This window comes from Ostrinia furnacalis, unplaced genomic scaffold (genome assembly GCF_004193835.3).
Source record: "Ostrinia furnacalis isolate ACB-3 unplaced genomic scaffold, ASM419383v2 OfSCF2409, whole genome shotgun sequence".
NCBI lineage: Eukaryota > Metazoa > Arthropoda > Insecta > Lepidoptera > Crambidae > Ostrinia > Ostrinia furnacalis.
The window spans coordinates 681,816-701,318 of NW_021132648.1; the positions used below are offsets into that span (position 1 = coordinate 681,816).

The window sequence follows — 19,503 nt, forward strand, 5'->3', positions numbered from 1 at the left end:
GTGCCGGCGTACGGTTCGCAGAACAGTGGATACGGATCAAGTGACGCGGAAAGTCGCTGCCTGGGGATGCCGGGATATCGAGTGATTTGAAGGGTCTGACGTAGAATGTGCACTTCGCAAAATGCGCACTCTTTTATATGTCACCGTAAAATTGTGAATTCCGTCAGATTACAATCTGACGTAGTTAAATTACAATCTAACCTAACCTAACCCACTGTTAGTTTACAATCTAACGCGTTATATTATAAACTGACAGAGTTCACAATTCAGAGATTACAATCTGACGTAGTTAAATTACAATCTGACCTAACCTAATACAATGGTTAGGGCTGAAGAGTTTGTTTCTATTAAATTAGTATGTAAAATTGCACATTTTGCAAAGTGCATGTTCTGCATCAGACCAGATTTGAAAAGTCACGATGAGAGGGTCACTGTTTTAAGACGATACACATTCCTGTAAAACGGAAAATCTTGCATTCTTTTCAACGGTATGTGCAAGTGACTGGCTGCCTCTATTTCCAACTAAGAATGTTGTGTGGTTTACTCGCTTGCCAGATACAGTATACGCGATGGCAGTTGGTGGCACGTGCATGGAACTGGTATGCAAGTGTACCAGATATGTAACGCCACCTTTAAGCTTGAAACGGAGCGTCCAAGTGACCTAAAATTTCTTCAGAGAAGCTTGATTTTTGGCTCTTCTTCAGCTAACAACTTTGTGTTCTTCTTTCAATCGGCCTGCTTTGTCATTGAGCGATTGAGTTATATCTGACGCCAATAGCTCATAAGACGAAGACCTTGTACCGTCAATGGCAAAGGATAATCTCTTAAGGCCTCAATACGTTTTAATGGAGGGCGAATACCTTCTTTGGACACCTGATAACCTAGAAAGGTTACCTCAGGCGCACCAAACACACATTTAGACGTGTTGATAACCACACCATAATCAACAAGACGACGAAACAGGGTACGAAGATGCTGCGCATGCTGGACTGCATCCTTGGAGTACACAAGGATGTCATCAACATAAGGGAAGCAAAAATCGAGTCCTTTCACGACCTCGTCAATAAAACGCTGAAACGTTTGTCCAGCATTACGCAAACCAAAGGTCATGAAAGGAAACTCGAATAACCCAAAAGGAGTGGTTATGGCCGTCTTGCAAATATCTGCCTCGTTCACTGGAATTTGCTGGTACGCTTTCACCAGGTCTATAGTTGAAAATATAGTAGATCCTGATAGCGTGTTAGCAAAATCAGCAATGTGCCTCACAGGATATCGATCAGGCACCGTCCTGGCATTTAAAGCGCGAAAATCCCCACAAGGACGCCAACCATTTTCTCCTTTGCGCGCCATATGAAGAGGAGAAGACCACGGACTGCTTGAAGGACGTGCTGTCCCGCAGGCAACCATGTCATCAAACTCTCTTTTTGCCTCTAACAGCTTCTCCGGAGCTAGACGGCGTGGGCGACTCGAAACCGGAGGGCCTTCAGTTGTGATAATGTGGTGAACTGTAGAGTGTTTGACAACTCGCGGTAAGCCAGGTGGCTTAGTCAGATCTGGAAACTCGAGCAAAATCTCGGAAAATGGTGACTGATTAATGGACACCGCTCTAATACTGGCCTGTGAAGTCTTATCCACTGAAACAGCAGTCGAGCAATTAGTAGTTCCGTCTATTAGTCGTTTATTACGAAGGTCTGGTAATAGACTGTAATGCGCCAAGAAATCAGATCCAATTATTGGTATGCTGACATCGGCAATTACAAAGTTCCAATGAAAGACCCGGCGTAACCCTAGATTAAGGCGTAGAGTCACTGTGCCATAGGTCCTGATTGAGCTCCCATTAGCTGCACCTAACACATAATCTGAAGAGGAATGAGTTCCTCTTAGAAGACGACGCGGAAAGCAGCAGAGGTCAGAACCAGTATCGATCAAAAAACGACGCTTAGATGACACATCAGTAACAAATAACCGGCGGCCGGGCTCTAGACAGTCAGATGCCGCCATCAATGACTGCCTGTCTAGTTTTTTGCTTTATTGACATTTTCCTCCCAAGAACATGGAGAAATGCACCTGTGAGCCTTTTCACCGAAACGCTTATGAAATCTGCAAAGCCGCTTGTTAACACGCTCTGGAGACTTAGACGAAGATTGACCTCGCTGAATACTAGAGTTGCTAGAGCGTAGAGCCTCCACTTTTTCAGCCAACGCATCAATTCGCTGTACTAAACTTGTCAAAGTCGGCGTATTCGCTTCAACGGCATCCACGACAGATCCCATAATAGGTGGAGCTACCTCCATAACTTTATCAGCAATTTCAGCCACTTTACTGAGAGGTAAATCGACCTGCGCTGTCAAAATTACCTGGACGCTTTGTGGAAGGCGCCTTAACCACAACTCCCGCAAGAAATCATCATTAGGCAGAACGTCGCCCGCTAGCGAGCGAAGGTGCCGCAGGAATTGTGATGGCTTTCTATCTCCCAGTTGCTCCTCGTCCAAAAGTTGACGAATTCGCTGCTCCCTCGAAGTCGATAACCGCTTCGTAAGCTCAGCCTTGAGACACTCGTACTTGTTTTCCTTTGGTGGGCTCGCAATTATATCTTCGATTTCATCAGCCACCCGGGTGTCTAACATGGAAATGACATGACTGTATTTGGTGATGTCCTGAGTAATACCAGCTATGTGAAATTGTGCCTCAACTAAACCGAACCACGTAGTAGGCTTGTCGGCCCAAAAGGGTGGCAATTTAACCGACACGGCAGATACATGACAATGTGAAGCTTGTGATGGGCACTGTAAGGAATCAAGCTTGGTTTTTAATTCAGAAATCTGACGTTCCAAATCCTGTGTCGACATGTTAATTGCACTATTATGAAAAAAGAAACCTCAAGACGAACACAAATAATAAAAAAAACGGTGAAGGGGTAGCGGTGCTAAAACAACATTCGCAAAGCCAATAAAAAACAAAATGCACCCTGTATAGCTACGGCTCACAATATTGCAACTAGACCTGAATTTTAAAGATAACCACCCTATATAAACAACTGTACACAATTACACAAAATTATTTACATTAATATAGTTAATTAAATATTGTAATATAAATTAAAAAAAAACACTCAAAAACTTGCAATCTGTCGCGTTGTCCAGCAAACAGGTAGGTGCTCAGCATTCACAAGGCAGGTGAACGCCTCTTCCCTCTGTGGTGACGAGTAACGCGGCGTGATGTGTCAACCCGGAACACGGAGCACGGAGCAGGCAACACGGAACAAATTGTGTGTCAACTTCTAGGTGTGAGTTCGGGCACGGGGTGATGCGGTTCCAAAATGAAGTTGGAACTCGTTACTCGACCCTTGGTCGGGAGTTCAGGTCTGAGGTGTAGATAAAAGTAGTCCTTGTCCGTTGCAGCAATTAAGCAGTACAGTTGTAGACAAATTGGACGAAAATCGGGGTCACCAATAAAGGGTACGTGGCTTATGGAAACTCACGTAGTCACTTTTGAATAAAATATAATATATTGTAAAATCTCCTATTTTACTACCTGACGTTCTACTGACATCAACAACCCGGTTACCATCGCAACCGCCGTAGCCTATACCCGGCGCAAAGAGTTTTTGCTTACCGCTACAACCCTGAAACCAGGATTTTACAACCCAAAGTAAAATAAGAGGAAAATGCTGGTATAATGATGCCATTTTGTTACCCTATTTATTTATAAGTAGATATTATTGTTAGACATTAAGAACAGTGATTAAGTAGGAAAGAGATTCCTTTACAAGGATTTTATTTAATTAAAACCATTTGATCAGAATTTATAAAGTTTTTATTTCAAAGAGTTTTCTTTCCTCAATTTCGGCAGTTCTAATGCTTCTTTGTAACAGATGAATGAACTGGCCAAGATATGGTCACCATATTAGTGGCACTAAATATAAAAAGACCAGTGTCATATCCTTGCGACTAGCTCAACATGTCACTGACTGGAGGCCCTATTTGTGACAATGTAATTTAATATTGTCAGTATTGTTCTTGTGTTTAGAAAAGACTACACCAAGTCCATCTAGACAGCCTGATGTCGGTGACTTTATTTCAAAACAATCACTAAGCGTTTCGATGACTCTTTTATAATGCGAACAGCTAGGGACTGGAATTCGTTGCCTGCTGCTGTCTTTCCCGAAGACTATAATCCGGGCGTTTTCAAGGTGAGAGTGAATAGGCACTTACAGGGCAGATATGTACCATCCTAGACTGCATTCCACTTAACATCAGGTGCGATTGTGGTCAAATATCTGCCTTGTTATGCATAAAAAAAAAGAATCATATCGACGACTTGTACTCTATAACTTTTCACATGTCGAAAGTCGATGATTCTTGCCAGTTGATTTGGTGCGTCAACAGCATCAATGCTTCACTGATAAAAAATATATTTTCTTTATTGTTGCATGCAAATAGAATTAGGATATTTTGCCGACCATACTCGGTAGTAACACCAGCCGGGTGTGGCCGCGCGGCCTACTTGGATCGGCCTCGCATTACGCGAAACGATTTTGCGGCGAAAGTGGCTTCATAATCGATGTTAATTGATCTTCATCGTAATCATCACTTGATGTATCGATTCTGTCGCTCGGTTCTGAGCGAATATGTATTATGTTCTATGCAATGTAATCTAGAGTTTGAGTTTCTAGAACATTGAGTGCTCAAGGTCAGTGCTATGACCTAGCTATAGGACGTATTATTAACACGGAAAGGGATCATAACCGTATCCACTCAAGGCGGTCAGTATTCTTTGTATGAGACTCCATATTGTAACGCACACTTATCCGCATCGTAACGTAAACGCTTCGACTCGCGGTTGACAGCGCGCGGAAAGCGATGACAGCTCGCGAAAGGCGATACGGTATTGATCCCTTTCCGAGTCGATAAGTCTGCTATGACCTTGTTTCTCGGACGACTATTCTAATATTGATCATTGATATGTTAAGGGTTTGCCACACTGGATGCGATCTGTGGACTGGTCAAAGTAACCGCATTATGTATGACTAGCTTTTGCCCGCGGCTTCACCCGCGTGAAATTTAGATGGTCACATATCGTCATTAATTATAGCCTATATGTTATTCTGGGTTATAATCAATAATACTGTAAAGTTTCATCAAAATCCATTCAGTAGTTTTTGCGTGAAAGAGTAACAAACATCCAGACATCCACTCAACCTTTCGCATTTATAATATTAGTAGGATTACCTACTTGGACCTGACCGGAGACCGCATCCAGTGTGACAAGTCTTTCAGGCTGTAATGAAGGCCCTAATGATTCGGTATCGGACTGATTCAAGGATCAATATCTTTCTACGAGTTTTAGGGTGTCTCTACATAATTTTACTTTTGTTTTAGATTTCGACTCGATATTATGGTGTCACATCTCATTGTGTTTGAATTGATATTCACTGATCTTTATTTCTTACTTATCAGTCAGATAGCTATCAAAATCTTTACCAGACAGTCCCCGTATCTTCCAGAGAAACATCGCCCGTCCACAACCGAGCGCACAGCATTAGCATTGTTTTTACCATTTTTTGCCGGTCGTTAAGTTATTAACACGTTGAAAAACAGAATTTAGAGCCAGATGGCGTCACGCCACGGTCTTCTGATAAAAACGGCAGTTTACCTCAGCCACCGAGGAGACCACTTCCAGCAATTAGGCGGTATTAACATATAAAATTACCGTCAAATGAGCCTTGTATGGATCTAATTTATTACGTTTTGATGAGTTTGGTTTTTTATTGGGGCACTATCGGCGTGTAGGGCAGTCAAAACGGCCACTACGACCAGTGCTTGAAAAATATGGATTAAATTAGCAATCAAATCTATTCATAATAAAAACATCTTGCAAAATGATATAAAAATATTTTCATCAGTCAAGCAGGTTGATCCTTCTTTTAATTAATTTCAAAGCACTTACAACTTTGCTCATAGTCCAGCAGTGGACTATACAGGGCTGTTGATGATGATGACTTACAACTTTAATTGTTAAGTGATGTCATACTATGCCTGTCTTCCGAGTCAAGACTGAAACCACTTACAGTTATTCTTGAGTGTAGATTCGAACTTGAGTGCAATCTCACAGACTGACCTGTTTGTTCTCCCTATACTACGTCTCACCGGTGAGCCATCGCCTGATTGTAGTATTTATCGGGACTTAGTGCTGGTCGGCTGGCTTCCCTCGCTTCCTACGCTGCAGCTTTTTGTTCCCAATCAGCTAAATTGATTCTTTTTGTATGGTTATAGCACATTTCTGTGGCAAAATAGCATCTATGAAAAGGAGATAAGGTGCCACAGTGTATAGATCGATGTGCCGTAGTCTACGACTATCACGGACCTAGTTTTGATCTGTCTGGAGAGTTTTGTTGGTTTTACAATGATTTTTACGAGGATTGTTTATAATATTTGTTCAATAATATGGGTATGTAACTATCAAATATTGTCAGATAACAACACTGGTCAATTTACAACGACAACGTCAGTTTTACTTTGACTTTCAAATTGGTGTAAAGTCAAACTATTCTGGAACGTCAAGTGACAAACATAACCCAATGTTGGTAGTAGCGCCCTCCTGTCAATGTCATATCTAGGACACTTTGGTGTTGTGTAACTTTACGGCTTACACCCGTTTTCACAAACATTACTATGAGGTTTCACAGTGCGCGTGGACGCACAGGGTGACACACAAACCAATGAGAGAGCTCTATTCAACGCTGTGAATTCGATTTGTTGCTTCACTTAAGCAAGCATCATTTGTGAATAAGGGCGTTAGTTGCACCACCTAATTTTGACGGTAGCTTAAACGATGACCGCTGTTTTTTGTATGGAGTTTGACAGATTTTTGACGTTTGTTAAAGTTAAAGTAAAATGGTGCAATCCAGCCTTAGTGTATGTAGTATTTATCGGGACTTAGTGCTGGTCGGCTGGCTTCCTTCGCTTCCTATACTGCAACGGGTTGCTTTTTGTGACCCGATCAGAAGTAAATTGATTGTTTTTGTGCGTATATCACGGACGTGGTTTTGTTCTGCGTCTGGATACAGGTTTTGTTACTTTTACAGTATTATGATAATGTTATAGGTTCGTGAGACTGGTGGATAAGTTATAAATCCCAACTAATATTATAAATGCCTGTCTGTCTGTCTGTCTGTCTGTCTGTCTGTCTGTCTGTCTGTTACGCTTTCCCGCTTAAACCTCGCAACCGATTTTGATGAAATTTGGCATAGAGATAGTTTGAGTCCCGGGAAAGAACATAGGATAGTTTTTATCCCGGTTTTTGAAACAGGGACGCGCGCGATAAAGTTTTTCTGTGACAGACAAAATTCCACGCGGGCGGAGCCGCGGGCGGAAAGCTAGTTAGTACATAAAATCAATCAGACAGCTCTAGTAGTCACGGTCTTGAAGAGAGATTTTTCTGATAGATTTTTTTTTACAAATAGGCATAATAGTTAATAACGGTTGCACATAAGAACACAAAGAAAGATTCGATGTCCATTGTAATGAGTCTCAACTAAGCATAGGTATGTCGTGACCCACAGTGACCAAGGACTTCAACGCTGGTTTTCAGTGCCTGGTGCTTAGGATAACAAGTCTGCAATAAGATTTATAGACTAAGAGCTAGTGAACGCCAATATATGATAATTGGAAGTAGTTTCCCCAACAGCCAGACAGTTTTGACAGTTCCAAGTCCTTGCCAGACAGTTTTTTTAGGGTAGCTGCCAAAGCCACGATGAGCCAAACTTCATAATTTTTTTTTTTTTTATGTGATAGGAGGCAAACGAGCAGCAAAATTCACCAACAATATATCCTATATTGGGAGCATGCTGACAAACTTTCAGCTTTTATAAAATGACGTAGGTCTGGCGTACACTAGCACTTAGTCTAATGTAAAAGAAATAAAAATAGATATAATAACAAAGACTCGCCGACCAATCTGTGCCCAACAATCAATACTCATAATAAAGTGTAAAATTAAAACAATATTTGTTCAAAACTTTGTTTAAAGTCAAAAAAGATTTTAGAGCTCTCGCATAACTCGCCCAAAGTTAACCACTCGGACGCGACGACAGGTTCTGGGCCGGCAATTTGGGCCCATTATCGGCCAGCTGCGCGATTAACGTAAAATGTTTGCTGTGCGTAATTCGATTATTGGATGGAAAGAGGGTTCTTTTCAATGTTTTAAAATTTTGTTGAGACTTGGAGGTTCACTTCGAAAGAATTGAACTTTCTTAAGGATCGAGGTGATACATCATGAGATGTACAGAACTGAAACTGTCAGTACGACTGCAGATAGTTCAGAATAAAAAATTAATAAATAAAAAACTTCCAAAATTGAAACTGATGCTTTGGTTAGTTAACAGTATTTTCTAGGCATAACAATGTTAGAAACGGCGTGAATGGCTTATAAGTAGTGCCTTTAATTGTAAAGATATGATATTGCAAGTATGGTATGAATCGGAAGTAATTGGCACGAACAGGGTGGTAAAATCGAATATAGGTAATGTTATGGAATATACGATGGTAAAGACCAGTTGTAAAGCAGTAAAAACTGCTCAATGTTTCGACCCGCTTGGCTGGCATTTAAAATCGATAATTTGACGTTTGAGCAATAGGTAACATCCAAGATGAATCGAAATGTCATTTTTGAATTATTTTAGAAAGTGTCCGTTGAAATGTCAAGTTTTGACCTGAATAATGTAGCATTATTTTTATGAGCCTATCTGATCTTAAGCGTTGCTAGTTCCAAAGCTACACTAAAACGGACACAAGTTGTTATTTACAAGTTTGTATTTCGTAATTTTTAGTCTCCTCGCATCATATTACCTTCAAATACTGACAAGCAAAATGTTAAACGCTGCCCAATTACTTAACAAGGGTTAATCCGGCAATGAAACCATCCCCCCAGCTGAAGTTTGGTCTGATTAACTAAATCAACACCTCTCAATCTCGGACGACGCAGGCGCGTCACCCTGCTTTCACCCCACCCGTTTCACCCTCTATTCACCCCGGGGGAGGAGCCGCGGGTGCCGAGAGGTTAACACGAGGCACTGCGGGAATGCGACAGGGTGATTGAGCGTCTTAATGCTTCTGATCTGTGTCTTACGAGGTCTGTGTACCAGAAATACATGAGATATAATGTATGGTACAGTCACCAGCAATTTTACAAAATTAAGTTTAGACTAAGTAAAATTTTTATTGCGCAATATCAATTAAATATTAGAAGTTGATAAGATACCACATATTTTAATTAATAGTCTCTACTTTCGAATGAAAATATTTTTTTTAAATGTATGTAATGATTTTTATAGTACCTTACAAAATATAATTCAGTCACATCATGGGCGGGTCGCATAACAATTTTATGACTGTCCAAAATAGAGACAGGTGAAGCAAGTAAATAAAAAGACAGGAAGCCAAATCAATCAATCGCCCATTTATATACAAAGTCCGGTATATAATATACAATTTACTCGTTATATTCAACGCATATTACACTCGTTGATTACAAATTGATTTTATAAATAAGCAGTAACTAATATTTCCTGGGCGGATATAGTTATTGCTGGCAACACTAAACTGATCGATTTGAAGATAGAACTAGGGTCGATGAATTTTAATTATTGTAGAGGAGACTGAGGTGAGTTGTAACAGAGGAGAATTAATGAAGGTCAAGTTTGTCCCGGGGGAAAGTTAACTGTCATTGGACCCGCAACGAAATTAATCAGAAGAACATAGGAGGAGTTCGAAGTTCTATCTATTAGTAAATCGCATGAAACGCCACTACACATCCTAGCGGACTGCGGACCTTTGATGCGCAAGCGTAGCTAACAGCTGGGCAAACACATTCTAAGCCCACAGGATGTAAAACATATCGCCCTCCAAAAGATACTGCCCACCTAATAGATGCAGGACTCGGAGGCGAAATGTAAGGAAAACAGTGGCGCTCACAATAAATCGATACCAGTCGCAGTGATAGGGACTTTATAGAAGTAGAATAGCCGCTCAACACAAAAAAAAAACATCAGTGACCTCGCAATACGCATTTGTTAGCTCGAGACTTGAACAAAAATACACGCATTTTTACGAACTCGTTAATAGTTAATAAGTTCCAAGAATCGACAATACACAACTCTCCTCTGTTACAACTCACCTAGGTCTCCCCTATCCGGATGTTAATGTTATTTTACTACTTGCTGAAGGCAAGATAGAGCCAACGCCGCACTATAAAGCTCTAACCTTTTGTTAAATTTAACTGTAAATTAACTTTAATTAAAAGCATTAAGATTGTACTTCCTTATAGACCATAACATTAGTTAAAATTAACTTATTTCAAGTACCTACTATTTTTTAACGATCAAGTACAGGGGATGGAGCGTTCGTTGGACACGAAAGATGTGATTAATCCCTAATTTGAAATTTCGTAAAGATTAGTGCAATAAGTTCTTTATTTTGCATGGAAACAAGGTTACAGAAATATCCTACACTTTCAGGCATATAGACATTTAATCTTATATTTATTTACCTTTCTTTCTTTTAAAAAGATAGTCATAGACCTATGACATTCAGAAAGTTTACATGGACCCATATACTTCAACAGTTCTCTGGAATTATTCTCTGAAATAAGCAAAAAATACCCTCTACCTACCTACATACATCTAAACCAAGCTATGAAACCGCGTTCTTTACAATACCAGTATACATACGCTATGGCACGTTTAATACAAATGGGTTTAACCTCTTTAAGTCCAGTTAAGCTAACCCTAACCGATGTTAACCTAAACGATGCTATCGCGCGAGCCGTTTCCGCTTCGAATACGATTCAATGCGGCGCGTTACTAATTCCGCTGTACTTTGCATGTAGCCTTGCTGAAAGGTACAGTCAACAACAGTAGACTAAGGCCTGATTTTTCAATCGTCAGATAACTTTTAACTGAAGAATAAGTTTGGCACTTTGACAGGTTTAGTATGGGAAATATGCCAAAATGACAAACTTATTCTTTAGTTAAAAGTTACCCGACGATTGAAAAATCAGCCCTAAATAAAATCGCTCTTATCACAAGTGCTTAAGATAATGTAAAGTAAAACAATAAAAAGTCATTTATTGCCACTAAAATGTTAACAAACATCACCCTTCGTTGTACAGTCAGCGTTCAAATACTAGTTCGTGACACTCAATGTAGTCAAAGTTCGCAAGACGACTATGTTACAATTGGAATAAGGTTGTGTTGTCAGCTTTTTGGCCACTTTGGGTGTCACAAACTATTTGATGTGACTGTACTAGTACATACCTAAGCTGTGCTTGTGTCGCGGCAGTAGCTTTGAAATGAAATGAAATAGGTTATTCAGTACATAGGCCCTTTCCAGGGCACTTATACACGTCCCAAATATAGCTTGCCCTACCACCACTTCGGGACAACATATGGGCTGCTGCTAAGAAGAAGTGGCGGAAGAAACTCGGTCATAACACTTTAGTATAAGTTTCACAAAGCTAGTTCATAATCAAACTGGAAACCCGTTTTATGGCGTGATAGATGTCACAGCATTTATCTTGATGAGCTATCGTCCTCGCAGCAATTAAGGTCTTTCAGTATAAAACTACTTTGAGTCAAGGACGACGCTAGATTTATCGTAGCTCGTACCAATTTTATTTTCTTATGTACTGACAATATAAATACCAATTGTCAATGATACTCTTGCTCAAAGGTGAAAATATCGAAACAAAAAAATTTAAGCAGTTTTCAGGTGAAATTTCGAAAAAAAAAAAATCAATTAAAAAAAAAGTAGTTCACTTAGGGTCAAATGGGCGAACTTGTATTCTTAAAATGACCTTACCTATACACCTACGAAGTTTGTCTAACCTTCCGCCAAACATCCTGTATAAGTGTGTAATTTTAAAGCAAGCAAGCTATAGATAGATAGATAAATCATTTATTTGCATACACTTAACACACATGAAGAGTAAAGTTGCAGCAAAACAATATTAAGAAAAGAATAGAATATATCTGTAGCTAAAAAGAAGATGGAATGTCACAAAATAATTTGGCAACAATTTATTTCAGACACTGATTACATTATAGAAAGTAAATTCTTCATCTATCGTAACTATCGACGTGTTTATTAACATTATAACCAATTCTATCTGTTCATCATTAACATGTCACGTTAATAATACACGCAGTAGCGAAATTACGCGCACGCAATAATCAAACGTGTTTCAAAAATTCTTATTTGTAAACCATCATTACAGCTATTATTACTTAAGATTACCCACAAAATGGCTACCCGTAATTTTCTAAGCCAAACATTAATCAAGAAAACTAACCGGGCAATATAAATTGCTCAACCCGTTACCAATTATAATATCACAAAGAGACCATTAGAACCTCCAATTGATCTTTCATAACTACATTAAATGTCACGATTGTCCGTCTCGCTTCAACCAGTCACATCTGGCACACCGTCTCTCTCGCACGCAATCCGACGGAACCACTAGGGAGAACGTAACTCGTAAAAATGGCAAATACCTAACAACCCCAATTTGTCGCGTAATAGCTTCTCTCTCTCCCACACCGCTCCGTCCCGCTCGCACGCTAATGGATCGACAATAAAGTAATATAGAGATAAATAGCTTTTCGCTTAAATTTTGGCCCAATTCACGCTCTACCCCCTTAATTGCGTATCTCCCCTTCTTTTGCATCCCTCTCGCACTCTCGGCCGCGTCTCAGGCCGTCTCTGTCAGCTGTTAATCCGTAGGGGAACGGTATAATCGCGTACATAAGTACTTAATCGCATTTGGGCCGTGTTGCCAGTGCTGCCCTCTATTTATTTAGTACGGGTAGCGTTATGATGTGCTCTCCCTACCCTATTAAAGCAATTGTTTGTGGAGACTTATGAGTTTTATTATTCGAGAATGATCGACACAGTTGGTTACTATTCCGCGGGGTATTCTTTCGGGTAACAATGTCGGCAGATGCATTTTTCTCTGTATGAGGGGGAATTAAAATTTTATTGTCATTCCACGGGTGGAGTTGGGGCATTAAATTTGCATCAGAAGACGATAATTGCTTGTTCATTTATTGTTTAGGACAGTTGTTTGTAACGCTTTTGTGTGCGAGTTTACGGTCGGTCGAAGTTCAAAACGTAGTAAATGAATTTATGGGTCAATTTCATTCAACTTTTGTGTGATTGCACTAAATTGCGGAAAACAAAATAAGTATGGATCATTTATCTAACAATTCAAGTGTGTATGACAACCGATGATCCGTCTTTCTTGGACATCTGAAAGTATACAGTAAAATAAAAAAGTTACAGCTTCTTACATAGGTTTTGTGTTCACAAGTGTAATAAATATTTAGATGATTTTATAACGTAGATCGTGATAAATTTAAGTAAGAAAACGACTATTTCAGTCTTTATTATAACCGTTAAATTAACTTAATTCAAATATAAGAAGACTTATGAAGTTTTCAGAATTTCTCAACTCCCAGTAACATTTTAGAACATATGGCAACACAGAAATAAAGCTAAATTAAAAACACGGTGAGTATTAATTCACCTTATTTATTTTAAATCAAGGGGCACACCCGCAAACCCCAATTGAGATTGGTATCATGAACAACTCATCAATACTAACAGTTCAAATTTGCGAAACCATGGTGAACGGTCCCTGGGGCCCATTAACACTTTGCCAACCAATTCTGACCCCTTCCCCAATGAAATAAGGTTCATTTCGTAAGTTTTACGGGACCCTAATTCCTGAATAACTCTTGGGAGACGTATAGCGTTGTAAGTCATGTTTTATGTATGTTTTGTCTCGCTCAGATTTTGAGTGAAAAATGAGATGCCTGCTGGAGAATGGAGCCAATTTATTTGCTACTTGTTTGGAATAAAAAATTATTAAAATTTGAAATATTGACAGGGAACAGTCAATCTTCTAAAAAGGAGATTATCAGTGTTGTTTGATAAAATAAATAATGTAGAAATTGATTTAATTTTACGCAATAACTTAGCCTATATCTTTAATTTAGTTGTTTCTCAATATTAAATAGATAAATCTATATACATAAAAGAAAGTCGTGTTAGTTACTCCACTTATAACTCAAGAACGGCTGAACTGATTTAGCTGAAAATTGTCAGGTAGGTAGTTTAGAGCCACGAGAAGGACATAGGATACTTTTTATCCCGTTATTTATTGCCATTAAGGCGGAACAAAGTTCGCCGGGTCAGCTAGTTATGAATAAGAAATAACTATAGAGTTTTCTTTAATGAAAACTTGAATGCTTGAAGTAGATAGAGCCGGAAATAATATTATTGGAAGTGGATAGTCTCTACATATTTAAAATTACTTTAAATGCAAACGAAAGTTAACCAGCAGTTACCTTTTCGCGCCAATCAACCTATTTTTTTTAAATAATTTTGCTTAATTTGCTATATTTTGCTGAAAAACCTTACTCGAAAACGGATAGTTACTGATAGTTAAGCGGAAAATTCACACAGAAATTATGCTTTTACTACAACAAAGCCTCCAAACATGAACAGTATGAACACGTTAAGTATTAACAGTAACTCCGTACTAATCATACCTTCCATTCCATTGCTTACAATGTCATCACGCACACAAAGGGTTAACGAAATGACATCTCTACTCACAAAACCTGGTAGTTATTGCTTACTTATTGCACAGCACATGGGACTGTATATTTTTGTTTTAATATAGCTCTTAATATAACTGAATAAGATTGAACTATGTTAAAGTTGATGAGCCGTTTGTGAGAACAAAGCCGAATTTTACTCGGTTGTATAGGCAGTAAAATTAAGATTTATGACTGCTAAATATACTGTATGGTTTACAGTCGTATGAGGATAATAGGGAAACAAAAGAAGACAATGTAACGCTGAGGAGTTAATTGTCGGCATTAAAATGAGGTATGTGTTACATTAAGTGAGGTATGTGTTACATACCTTCCGTTGAGGTTGTGCGAATGACAGACTTTTCTTAATGCATTTTGTTCATTGCATGTACGGTCAACAGCACGTCAACGTAAACACTGTGGTATCTTACGTAGTTGCGATAGGGGCGACATTGCAACGAAAATGTATAGCTTGATGTGCTGTCGACTGTACTTAAGTATTATGAACTAGCTTTCCGCCCGCGGCTTCGCCCTCAAGGAATTTTGTCTGTCACAGAAAAACTTTATCGCGCGCTTCCCTATTTCAAAAACCGGGATAAAAACTATCCTCCTATGTCCTTTCCCGGGACTCAAACTATCTCTATGCCTTTCATCAAAATTGGTTCAGTGGTTTAGGCGTGAAAGCAAGACAGACATACAGACTTACTTTCGCATTTATAATATTAGTATAGATAGATGTACAGGAATTAGGTGCTATTTTCTGAAAATTACTGGCAAAGTAAATGTTAACTATTTATAACCAAACCAAATTTAGNAAGATCACTACAAAATTGTTTGTTTAATTTACACAACATTTTGTTCCTCAAAGCAAAGTGTCTGGTGATCACTTTTTTGTGTAAGCAGTAACTAAACATTTTTTTCAGTGAATTAATATAGTTTTTTGTCAAAAATGTATTTTACATTTTTTATTTAGTGTTTAATTTGTAAATAATGCCATGCATTATGTTTAAAACTAAACCGGCAAAACATTTTAAATGTCAATTTACTATTTCATTAATAAATCAGTGCATTATTAAAACTAAACATGGAAGCTTTACTATAACCTAAACAAATTGAAATCAATAAACCTCCGATATTTAAATCCACCAATCAACACACCATCACGCTCCCCTCTCCACGCACCATTACCCTCAAAAGGCCAGGAAGCTCCCTGATTGATATTTGATGTTTGGTACCCACTTAATGTACCGTGGCCATACTAATGCCGTATTAGAAGGGAACCCCCCAGCCTCTGGACTGGAAAGCATCGGCCAATCAGATGCCTTCGCTTTTTCTGCTAAAAACAAAAAAAAAAACTTTTTTTTTCTCAGCTCTAGTCGCATCATTGGACAACGTTAATTTAAGAACATTAATGAAGCAAATTAAATTAGTAATCGCGTTAGATTGGAGGTGCTGAAAGTATTTTGAGACTAGTGTAATTACGAAAGATATTTTTTTGTGACAATAATGTTTTTGTTGGACTATTTTTATGAATTTATGTAGAGATCACGTTCTTTTTGTCATTCGGATACATATTTTTATCATTAGCATTATTTTATTACTTAGTAGCGAAATTCTGGGAGAGTTGTCAACAGTATGTTAAAACTTAGAAGTAAATATCGATAAATGTGTTATTTTTGGTTAAATTCGTTCGCGACGTGGACATTTTGTTAACCTACATTTTAAGGTTGAGACAAGTTTAGCTTTTTTATGTATTATTCAAAATGTATGTAACAAGAAAAACATTTCGCGCAAAACAATCGAATACTAAAACGTTAAACCCATCATTCGTTATCGAACATAAAATAAGCAATACCAAAATGGCGTCTTAGCTTTTTCAATTGGCAATAATTTTCCAATTTTCCATAAGCATAAACTGTATTGCTTTTAAAACACCACTCCAATATGTAAGCGGTAATACATTGCCGTGAAATTACATACAAACATGCAATAAATTACATTTACTTGTAGTTGATAAAGTCACCAGTAAAATAATTTCAATGGAATACAGTTTTATTGGTTTTTGTATAAAAACAATGCATTTGTAGGCTGAATTATTACGAATTGGCTTTTGCCAAAGAATACAGCAAAGATATTATGCTATCTTGCTATGCATTTATACTAAGTATTTTCATGAAATTCTAAATACACACGTACAATAAAATAGCGTGAAAGTATGACAATGTTTATTTACAGATGGTAACATTATCATCATCGAAGTGTAAATGAAAATGTCATTAAAGTCGATAGAGTTAACCTTAAGTTTGATATAGGTAGAGCACTAAAAATACGAGTATATTTACTAGGTTCAAAACTTTTTGGTTATAAACATATTATATGTTTTAAGTTTTTTTAAATGTCTATGCTATGCCTCTTGCTGGTGTCAAGTTAAAAATTATGTGTTTTGAACTACATGTTCAGCTTCATTTGACAAAATAATATTGTTTCTCTTAAGTTTTTTTTAAATAGTAAAGAGTTTAACCGTTATTTTTATTGGCAAAGGCATCCGTACATCCAACCTATTTCCACGAAACTTTTTAAGCTGTAGTACGCATTAACCCTCCTTGTTTATTGGCCTTGCATCCCGACCCTGGCTGGATACAATCTGAATAGATTTCACAAGCCATTACCCGCGTGACAAATGGCACAATATGGCGGAGATTTTGCGCGGGAAACTAGAAAACTTTTCGACGTTGGATTTTCTTTCAATAGTAAATGATAAATGAACGCGAGAGGGTTGCGTTGGATTTTTATTGGCTCTTCCCTCAATCCTTTATCGTTTATTATTTTTTGTTACTATGAACATGTTTTTTGTAGTTAATGCTTGATGTGTAATAAAAGGAAAGACATTTATTATTTCCCACGGCCATATAATAGTTATTAGAATGATAACTTCATATTATTAATTACACGTCAGGGTAATAGCTTGTCGTGTTTGCATAATTTGATTTCAATACTTTAAAAACTTGATTTGACACGAGGATGTGTCATAATGTATAATAAGTTGTATAACAATCGGTATAGTAGGTAAATTACGTCTTTACAATTGACTAAAATCAAAATTTCTTCTTCCACAGGTAAAAGTATGGTTCCAAAATAGAAGAACGAAGCATAAAAGGATGCAGCAAGAAGAAGAAGCAAAGACTGGCACCAAATCTGGTTCCTCGAGCTCCAAGCCAGACGACGGCAGCCAGTTCAACAACTCCTACGAAGAAGACGAAGAACTAATAGACATGGATATGGACGATTTAAGTGAAAGTGAAAACGAAACGTAAAAGTTTCAGGACACAGTGACTGTAAATATTAATTGTTAGTTATAGACGTTAATTACTCTTTATTTATTCGAAATCGATCCGAGATTGATTCTAGTTGGATTAGCTAATCCAACTTTGATTAAGAAAGTTTAATTTCTAACCATGAAGTTTAATCTTCCACAAAATTCAATCGACGACTCCAATTCACTAAAAAAAGGTTAATTCACACCAATTTGTTAACCATATTTTGAAAACGGAACGTGTCATTAATTTAACGGTCCACATTTCAAGATGGCGGCTTGTTAGCGCGTCATGACTTATTAGATAACAAAATTGGTCGTATTATAATAGTTTTGGGGCTAAATTAATTAAAAATGCCTCTTCGAATGCGTTCCTCGGTGATGTGGGTACAATTAGACATTTAGATCTTAAAGGCTGATAGGTCGTGGTTTCTAAACGAGCTCTGTCAACGGTGAGGAGGATAGGCGGATATAATAACCGCGCGTTGGAGCAGGACGGTCGATATTTATAGAGATGGAGGCGATTATTGCATCGTTTGGCCTATTATTAAGAGATACGTTCAGAAACGGTCTATCTTGGGCTCGGATCGCGTTCAGTAATTGCGTGGACGGCACGAAATTGTTTTTAATCTGTTGACGATTGTTCTCTATGGCTATTTGTCTACGCGCCCGATTTGGGCGATATTATCTGTGGTAGGCGTACGCGCTCGGAGTGAGCATACAACGTGACTACAATCATATTTAATATGGTCAAGAATGCGTTATGGGTTCTAAGATCAATAGTTAAGCGTGTTATAAAACACAATTTCATTACATTAATAGTCACTATTGACTCTACATTTTACATATCGGTTTTTTATGAACACTCTTATCGGATTAACTTATAGGGAAGACTATGAACTAGGGATAGACTTCTTAAAAACCTACTTTTTATTTCGAAGAAACGAACTTTTGCTTTCTATTGTGCAAAGAATAAAAATAGCTAATTACAATCTATTTTTAGGTTTCGGAATAGTGCCTCTGGGATTTTTGTGACTAAAATTAAACCACTCTATTTTCGTCAAAACTACTTTTAGAAACTACAAGATTTATTGTCTTTTGCTTGTTTTACTTTTAAAAGTTAATTGCGTTATATTTGAGGACAATATAAAACACAACCTAATTATCTCAAAAATGTAGAGCGAAAAAACAAAAATAAGTAGAAGATGTCAACATTGATGAACGTAGGCCTACGTTGGTTGACTCTACATTTATTGACTAATCAATCAATCAATCAATAAAGCATTTATTGTGTCACTTAAAGGTCATACAGTAGCAGATCTTAAATCCCAACTAATATTATAAATGCGAAAGTAACTCTGTCTGTCTGTCTGTCTGTTACGCTTTCCCGCTTAAACCTCGCAACCGATTTTGATGAAATTTGGCATAGAGATAGTTTGAGTCCCGGGAAAGAACATAGGATAGTTTTTATCCCGGTTTTTGAAACAGGGACGCGCGCGATAAAGTTTTTCTGTGACAGACAAAATTCCACGCG

General features: G+C 38.0%; 1 protein-coding gene across 1 annotated transcript in view; it reads left to right on the forward strand.

Moving 5' to 3' along the window:
* Window positions 1–19,290, forward strand: part of LOC114355435 (homeotic protein empty spiracles) — a 48,182-nt gene extending 28,892 nt beyond the window's left edge. The window contains exon 3 of the mRNA XM_028308274.1: window positions 17,773–19,290. Within this exon, the coding sequence (XP_028164075.1) occupies window positions 17,773–17,970 (198 nt within the window). The 3' untranslated portion in view covers window positions 17,971–19,290. The remainder of the gene's footprint in view (window positions 1–17,772) is intronic.
* Window positions 19,291–19,503: the final 213 nt, after the last annotated feature.